This window comes from Leishmania donovani, chromosome 24, assembly GCF_000227135.1.
Source record: "Leishmania donovani BPK282A1 complete genome, chromosome 24".
Taxonomy (NCBI): Eukaryota; Euglenozoa; class Kinetoplastea; order Trypanosomatida; family Trypanosomatidae; genus Leishmania; species Leishmania donovani.
This window is the reverse complement of record NC_018251.1, coordinates 727598-736684: the sequence shown is the minus strand read 5'-3', so window position 1 is coordinate 736684 and position 9087 is coordinate 727598. Positions and strand designations below refer to the sequence as shown.

The window sequence follows — 9087 nt, the reverse complement described above, 5'->3', positions numbered from 1 at the left end:
CTCCTCTTTTTTGGTTTTGTGTGGGGGGGGGGGGGGGGGGGGGCAGGGCAGGACGGGGCAGTTGTCGCTCCTTCTTTTTTGCTGTTGTTGTCATTTGTTACGTGAGGCGTGGCGCGCATCCGTGTGGGCTTATCCGCCTCTTCCCGCCACGCCACGCGCCCGCTTTGCGCATGCTCGTCTCGTTCTCTCCTTTTGCTGTACGCCTCGTCCTCCGTCCTCGTCCGCCACCACCACCATCACCACCTCCCCCGCTCTCTCTCTCTCTCTCTTTCTGCTGCCATCCTCGCCACTGCCTCATTTCTCTGTCCGCTTTCTCTCACCCAGCGTGTGCCGTTATGATCATCCGTTTGTTTGTTGTCGGCCGATGCTGGTGTGGATGGAGCGTGCGTACGCGTGTGAGCGGCTCTGTCACCCCCTCTACCTCTATTGCTCTCTCCCTCCCATCCCTACTTTCTTCTCCGAGCTCCTACGTGGTATTACCTTGCGCCCTTTGTGTGGTACTGTTGCTCATGTTGCCGTTGTTACTGTGCTCCCTCACCTGCTCCTTGCTCGCCTGGGCGCGTGTATGTGTTTTCTCTATCCATCCCTCTCTCGCTCTCACTCGCTTCTCATGCTTGTGTGCTTGTTTTGGCCTGTCTTCCCTGCGTATGTATGTTACACACACGCACACACACTTCTCCTTGTATCCCCATTCTCATGTTGCCCCCCTCCCTCCCTCTCCTCCTTGTGTATCAGCATCTCTCTCTGTGTGCGTGTGTGTGTGTGTGCGTGGAGGACTTCACCTCACTCTTCCTTTCTCTTCTTGCTGAGCCACTCCCCCTTGTACCCACTGGCCTCCTTCCACTTGTGTCTGTGCTTGCTCGCCTTCTCTCTTCGCTTCTCTGCCTGCCAAGTGTGTGTCCGTGAAGCAGTACGCGGACGCACGCACCCCCTCACCTCCACGGCTTCGAAACACTTACCGGACGACTCCACCTACAGGCGCACATACGGGTGCGCTATACGAGCTTCCTCCCCCCTCTTCCCCTTCTCGCCATGTGGAGCCCTATCTGTATGCCGTGACGGCTGGCAGGCAGGGAACAGGGACGGAATCGAAAGGCGAGAGAGAGCGAGAGGAGCAAATGGCCAGGTTACAGGAGAGACCACCCGACCCTCAAGATAAGAGCGTGAGGGTGGTGGTAGTGGTGGAAGGCGCAAGCATGGCGGCGGGAGAGACGAGAGAGCGAAGAACGCATCGGTTGTATCCTTGAGAGTTGACATGGCAAAGAGGGAGAGAGAGAGAAGCGTGCATTTTCTTTTTGTTTGCTTACGGCGCCACGACTTCGTGGCTTGACGAGCACAAGGCCAACCATGCGACAACAACAACAGTAACGAGACGGCAGATATGTCGCTTCACCGGCCTCCGAGCACATGGGTACGAGAGACCTCACCTGCGACTGGAGGAGGGGGGGGGGTGAAAGACGGGCGCACGTCTGTGCAGTGCGTGCGTGTGTGTGTGTGTGTCTTATACATGTGCGGACTGAGAAGCACTGCGTGCTTCATCGAAAGAGGAGGGGGAACAGAAGAGGGTGAACGTGCCTCATGGCGATTGCTTTCTGAGCTGCTTTCGGTCCCCTCTCAGGTCCGTGTGGTGTACTTGACATGCATGCCACACACACATGCACGCGCGCACCCTCTCGCCCTCTCCGATGCTCATGGTCTTATCTTTCCTATGGACACAACTCGACCATCTTCACTGTGACCCCTTCGCTTGCTCCGTCCCCTTTCTCTTCATGTCTCCAACACACGCAAACATCAATGCACATGCGCAACACTTGCATCACGCATCATTCATCACCTGCAGTTGCACGCGCGGAGTAGAGCACACAGCAGGCGTTGCCGCCAACGCTTTTTGCCGTCGTTGCTTGCCTTGGTCGGTGGTTTCCGTGTCATTGTGTTTCCCATCCTGTGTGCGCGCATTTCTCGCTCTCCCTCCCTCTCTACTTGTGTGCCGGTCTTCTCGCAGGCACGTGCGTGTTTCTGTGCGTGTGTGTGTGAGTATGTGTGTGTGTGCTCTTCCACTCTTCCACGACACCACCACTCTTTCTCCGCCACCGCATCCTTGACCTCATCGCTCGTCGTCATAGAGCACAACTCATCCGCGACCTTCTCCAACCACCGAGACAAGCACACGCGCACGAATGCGAAGACGCCTCACACTTCTTCCCTCGACTGTGACACACCCAACGTACACACACACACACACACATACCACGCACGTAAATACAGATCCCGAAGCACGCCACAGCACGCGCATAGCACACGCACACACCTCTGTCTCGAAAAGTGCACCCACAAGAGAAGCCGAGCGAGCGGACGAGCAGTCGTGTGTGCAAGTTCACAAATCTGACCCCGACGCCTTCTCTCTCTGTCGCCCTCTTGTTCAACGCCTTGCATTTCTTGCGCTTCACTGTTGTTCTAGCCGGTGTCGCTGTTGTCGCTGCTGCAGGAGGCGAAGCCGATCAACGCCGCGAGCGATCGTGTGGGAGCAACCGAAACGGAAAACTGTAGAGAGGGCACAGTGAAGCGTAGTAACCCACGCTTGTCTTTCTCCCTCTCCTTCTCAAGGCTGCACGTTTGCGTGTGTGTGTGTGTCGTAGCGGCCATTGTAGTCACATCTGTTTCTTTTCGAATCACTTGCGCTGTAGCAAGGGTACCATCGTGGGTGTGGTGTTGCTGTTGTTGCGTAGTGGCGGTGCAGCCTCCCTCGCTTCTCCCACCTCCTCCCTCCCTCCTTCTCCCTACGCCATTCACCAGCCTTCCTCCCTTCTCCCTTCTTCTTATCTCGTTTTGTTGTTCGTTCTCCTTTGTGTAGACTTGTTTTTGAGAGAGAGTGTGTATGTGTGGTGGCTTCCCCCTTCCCCCCCCCTTGTGTGTACGTGTGTGCCGCCGCCTTCATCCGTAAGGCCTTATCGGTGCAGACATCGAGGCTTTGGTGCTCTTCTTCGTTTGTTGCTCGTCGTTGTTGCTCTCCCTCCCTCTCTATATACATAAGCACTTCTATCTATATATATATATATATATATACGCGTTGGTTCCCCTTTTTTATTGTTGTTGTTCGTGCGTGTATGTGTGTGTGTGGTAGTGGTGGTGGTGGTGGTGGTTTTATTTTGTTTTTGTTTTCACACAGTCCTCTTCGCTCTCTTGTCTCCTTGTACAGCCACCTTCACCGTGTTTTCTGCTTCTCTTACGTCGCTTCATCTCCGTGGGCCCCTTCTTTGTTGTCGCGTCCTTTTTCATCTCTCCTTCTTTGCTTGTTGTACGCGCGCGCGTGTGTGCGAGCGATAGAGACAAGGAAGGACACACACGTACACACACACACACACACATAACGCGAACAACGAGAACGTGAGGGCCATCTCCCGTTTCACGCCTCCGACCCCCGCCCCCATCTCCCCCTGTTTGTTCTCTCTTTTTCTCGGCTCTTTTCGTTTGTTCGGCTTTGAGCGTGGCCACCCACCCCCTTCCCCCTTTTCCTTGACGAGGCGTGCGCAGTCACGTACGCACCTGGACGCAGGCACACACCAAGAGGCGCGCAGCCTTTCATCTTTCACTCCTTTGGGTGTCTCCTCTTCCCAGGCTGCTGCTGCGTCTCTTCTCTCACCTTTTCGCCTCTCTTTGAGCACTTCATATTTTGCTTCCCTTTTCTGTCTTCCGTTTCTTGTGTCGTGCGCCCTCCCTCCCCTCCCGCACCACCACAACCACCACCCTGCTCGCTGGCCCACTCTTCCTTCGCTGAATCAACGCCAGCTTGTCGCCATGGCGTCCCTTGGCGCAGAGCACAAGCTGGAGTGTAAGAGCATGGTGCTTACGCTCCACACCCTCTTCGACATTCCACGCGACCTCGTCTCGCTCCACTCACGCCGCGAAAGTGTCGAGCTCGTGCTGAAGCCGACGGCGAAGTACTACTCGGAGAACAAGCGTTTCTGCAAGCTGGACTTGCCGGAACAGCATGTCACCTTCTCGCCGTCCTCTATCATCTTCAAGCACGACCGCTTTGTTCTGGACTTCGAGTCAGCGCCACCGCCATGCGGCCTCTCCTTCGCGCGATCGTCGACACCGCACGGCGCTGCGTCCTTCGCGAACAGCATGCCGAGCAACTTCTTGGACTCGCTTGCGGTGAACACCACGCTCACCGCGCCAGGGGTGGCGAGCAGCACTGGTAAGATGCCTCTACACTTTGAGAGTGACGCGCGCGCTGGTGGCGCCGTTCCTCCCAAGCCTCGCCTCGCGTTCGGTGAGAGTGTCGACGAGGACCAGGACGTCAACCTCAGGAGCCCCAGTAGCCTCAAGCTGAGGACCTCAACGACCACCTTGTCCAGTGCCATGCCGCCGAACCAGATCGTCCTGCGCTACCCCACACGCTCAGATCTTAAAGTCATCGTCGAGGTGATGGTGGGCGCACGACAGCGCCGTCACGACTCCTCTGCCGTGCGCTGGATTACGCCATCGTGGGCGGACCGATCCATCCCAGGCACTATCAGCACCTTCGCCGCCGCTGACGGGGAAGTGATGCGCCACAAGCTTGTCAACCGCTTCGTTGGGCTGACGGTGGGGCATCTCTCCTGCACGATGGAGCTGCCACACGCAGCCGACGATCTGCGTGAGGTGACGGCGTTTGCCCCAACGGCGATCGCAGACGCGGCGGAGCGCCTGTGCAATGACTATGAGCGCCTACGCCGCTTTCACACAGCGGACACGGAAGAGCAGCTGAATGCTGTCCGCAGCGAACGTCCAGTTCGGCTTCGTGACTTTGTGGAGCAGCTCTCTACCGGCGCGAGCGAGTCCTCCATCTACCGCGGCCTGCTGCTGGAGGTGTGCCCTAGCTTCTTTGTGCGCCGCATCCGTCGAATTTGCGCCATGTACCCGCCCATCCCGCAGAGCAGCTCCTGGGTGCGTACGGATGCCGAAACGCTTGCCGCCGAGTACACTGGGCGCGAGATGTCGCTCATCCGCAACCTCTGCGCCGAACTTGGCCCCGACTTGAGCGCTATCTCGCCGCGCAACCGCTTCCTATCCTATACCAGCGTGCAGCCCCTTGGCGACGAACTTTGGAAGTGGATAAAGGACAACTACGCTCACCAGGAGAACGACATCCTCGACTACGAACCGGACATATTTATGGAGTCGCTCGCGCTGCACTATGGCACGCCAGAGCCTGCGCCGATTCAATACGGTTTTTCGCCCATCTCGTATGAGCTGGACAGGCGCGCGTACTTCTGCGACTCGCTGCGCTTCCCGGTAAATCGCGAGCACCACCGCTATCGCGATGAGGCGATGGCGGCGCGCCAGATGCGTGTGCCGCTGCAGCTGACGCCCTGCGAACGTCCGCTGCGCCCCATTCGGCCAACATCGCGCAGCGTCGGCGAGATCGACATTCTCCTAGAGAAGTACAAACCAGAGTTCGTGCAGCTCGTGCCGTCCATTGCAGACGCCATGGAGTGTGTGACACAGCAGAACGAACGTCTGCTACTAGAGCTGCTGCGCGAGTCACAACCTGCTGCCGGCGCAGCCGCGGCGAACGCAGGCACGCGTGAGCGGATGCGCTCGCTCCCCTATGAGGTGTGTCCGCACGGGTTTCATCTCTTTCAGTCAGAGCGGCCCAGTGGGTCGTACGTGGCGCTGCTGACGCGCTTCGCAGAGTACACGTACATCTCCGTCAGCACCCTTCTAGCATCCGTAATCTACCTGGACCGGCTGTGTCTCCGGCATCCACGACTTCTGCTTACGGCGCGCAACATCGAGAAGCTGCTTGTCGCCGCCGTGCGTGTTGCCAGCAAGGTTGTCGACCTCCGCAGCGTCAACAACAAGAACTTCGCGTCTGTTTTCAGCGTGCCGGTGCAGGACATGAACGAGTTAGAGTCGGAGTTTCTCAAGCTCATGAACTTCGACTTCTTCCTCTCGCCGAAGGAGTTCAACAACTACGCTCACCTGGTGCAGCTGCCGGCGGCATACATGCAGATGCCGTCGAGCGTGCGCCTGTCGAGCACAGCGAGCGCGAACGGCGCTGTAGAAAGCAGCGCACCGCCGCCGTCGACTTCGCACGAGGCCGCAGACCACGTAGCGGATGTAAGCCACAGTGGGAACGGCGCGGCATTGAGACTGGAGAGCAACACGAACAGCAGCAACACTAACAAAATGTTGCTGAACACGCCGGCCGTCGCCACCCCTGCTCCCCCTCGGGCGCCGTCCCCGCAATCACAGCAGCAAGGGCGCAGCAGTAGCGGCGCCTACAGCGTCGACACCTCGGTAGCCGCGCAGCGAGCACTACTATCGAGCAAGCCATCATCCGCAGCGGACGGCTCGACTGCGACAGGAGTTGAGGCTGGTGGGAAGTACACCGATGGCAGCGGCGGCGCTGCCGGGCACCACTATATTCGCAGCGGAGTGAGAGGAGGTGGTGGTGGTGGCGGTAGAGGATCCGTTCCAGCCAACGGCTACGGGAGTGGCAGCAGTGCCAGAAGTGCTGGCGGCGGTGGCAGCGGGGCCACGAGTGGCAGCAAGGCACCATCGGCGGAGTTCGCAAGCGGGACGCGGGTGCTGAGCATTCCCTGAAAACCACCCCGAAAAGGGCCCGTGCCGTCCTCACCCCTCCTCGACTCACGCTGGTGCGGAATCGACGTTCGAACAAGAAAAAGTGCAGAGCCAATGTTAGGTGCTGATGCAATGCTGTGAGCGAAGCACCGATGCGCAGATGCGTTGAGCAGCCGCACTGGGCGGGCCCAGTAAGGTGCGACGATCAGAAAAAGGGCAGGCATATGCAGAGATGATGCAAAACACAAACGAAAGCCCCCCCCCCGCCGCCGCCCTCCTTCCTTGTCAGGAAAAAAAGAAAGAGGGGACCTTTGTCAAGTTAGAGCGGGCGATGGCGCTGTAGGTGTGGTTCTCGAGTGAGGGGCTAGAGGGTGAACACGAGGGGAGGAGCGGGAGAGTCCGTGAGCTGTGGCCAGAGAGAGAGCTCAGTTAATGCAGGACGCGATATGAATTCACGGCGGCGTCTGCTGCCTTCATTTTTTTCTTTCGCCATTTTAGCGAGTGGAGGAGAGGGGGGTATCTGCTCTCTATGCATGTGCCTGTGTGTGTGTGTGTTGCGGCGCTCTTTTCTTCTCTCGATATCGGTATCGTGACGCATCACACCACCCCTCCCCCCTCTCCCTCTCTCACGGCTCGGCTCTGTCGTGGTCACCCACTTCCCTGTCCCCATCGCCGCGTGTGCTTGCGTCTGTGTGTCTCACCTATCGCACATATGCACTTTTCTCCCTCCTCCGCTTTACTCTCTTTTATTTAGGCTTTCAACTCGTTTCTGTTGTGTATTTATTGTTCTCCTTTCACGCGTGTGCGCACGCGCCTGAGTGCCTCCCTGTCTGTCCGTTCGTCGGTCCTGTATGTTTCTATATTTCTGTACAGATATATATGTATATATATATATATCGTCGTACGCGCGTATGTGTAAAGAAGGGCGTTTCGGTGTCCTTATTTTTCTTCCCTCTCTCCCTTTTTTTGTCCTCTCGTTTCACTGCTTTGTTGCGTTTGGGTCATCATTACCGCCACTTCACCCTCCCCCTCCTCCCCTCTCCTTTGCGTCCGCCTTCTCATTCTCTCTCTCTCGCGTTGTCTCTCTGTCGAAATCGTGGCTGTGTAATGTGCCGTCTGCTGTCGTCGACTCGGGTGGCAAGGATGTGTGCGTGGAAGGGAGGGGGGTGATTGATGGTTTCGCTTGTAGTTCGTGTATGATGTTTGCTATCTCCCAAACAGTTCGTTTTCCTCTTCAAGGTCTTTTTTGTCGGTTTTCTGTTTTTCTGTTTTAAGTTTTATTTCGTTCACTTCTGCTGTTTTACCGCAACCTTCAGCATTCGCCTGATGGCCAACACGCACACACAGCAATAGCAACAGCGTAGCTTTTTGTACTTTGCTGTACTGTACACGATTTCTCTTTCCTGATTGTATTTGATTGTTTTCGGCATTGTTTCCTTCTCTCTTTCCTTTCTCGTTGTATTTGTGGGAAGAGCTACTACCACTGCACCCTCAGTCTCCCCTCTCTTCACGTCTCTTACCCGCTCTCTCCATCCCTCCCGCCGCATCACTAGCCGGGAGTTGTGGCACCGTTGATGCTGTTGTCATTATCTGCACTGGTTGCTTTCCTTTCTCTTCTCCATTCATACACGTATCCCCCCCCCATCTGTGCGTGCGTTCATGTGTGGTTGCCGTAGCTCCTCTTCTTCACCCTGCTCCGACCTGTTGGCAACCCCCTTTTACCTTCTATCCCCGCCCCATTCCAACGTCTCTGCCACCGTCCGAATGCGTGCGTGCTGGTGAAGAAAAGAGAGGAAGGGGCTGGAGAAGGTGGTATGTGTATGGGAGAAGACTGGAGGGAAGCAGCGGCTCGTTTGTGTGTGTGTGTTTCCACATACACACGCAGAGAACCCTTTTCTCTTCCGTCGCCCCTAACCTTCGTTGCCTCCCCTCCCCCTTCCCTCCTCCTCCTCTCTGGTGACGCGGCACTACAAAAAAAAAACACAACATACATGTACAGTCCATGCCCTTCTCTCTTTGTTTTCTCTTGTATTTGTGAGAGTGTGTATTTTTAATGTATGTTCGTTGGCGTGTTGGTCAGTGTGCAGGCCCAACCCTTTCCCTTCCTCTCTCCCTCCTCCAACCCACCCCATCCCCATTCACTCGTCTCTCGCACACCTTTTTCCCTTCGCCTCTATTTTCTCTTGTCTCCTCTTGCAGCGCTTGCAAGCGCTCCCCCCTCCCACCTCGTGTTTGGCTTTTGTGTGTTTGTGTTGTCGCGGTGGCGACAAGCCGTGTTCAAACGGGCCACGCTCTCTTCATGTTTTCCCCATTTTTTTTCTGCTCGCGCGCGTTTGTGTGCGTGCGCGTGTGCGTGTTCCATCCCTTCATCGCCTTCCTTCTTTGTGTTCCGCTTCTGCGCCCCACTCCTCCTTTATTGGCCGCATTGGTTTTTTTTCGTTTCGCTTCTCCCTTTCCGCCGCCGCCGCCGCCGCCGCCACCACCTCCCCCCTGCATGTTTGTCTGCCCATCGTGTCT

The 9087-nt window shown here is 56.9% G+C and overlaps 1 protein-coding gene across 1 annotated transcript; it reads left to right on the top strand.

Annotated features, from left to right (window-relative positions):
- Positions 1-3795: 3795 nt before the first annotated feature.
- Positions 3796-6591, top strand: LDBPK_241950 (cyclin 11, putative; the record flags this gene model as incomplete). The annotated part of the gene is made up of 1 exon (XM_003861237.1): positions 3796-6591. The coding sequence occupies one exon, from the start codon at positions 3796-3798 to the stop codon at positions 6589-6591; it is 2796 nt and encodes a 931-aa protein (XP_003861285.1).
- Positions 6592-9087: the final 2496 nt, after the last annotated feature.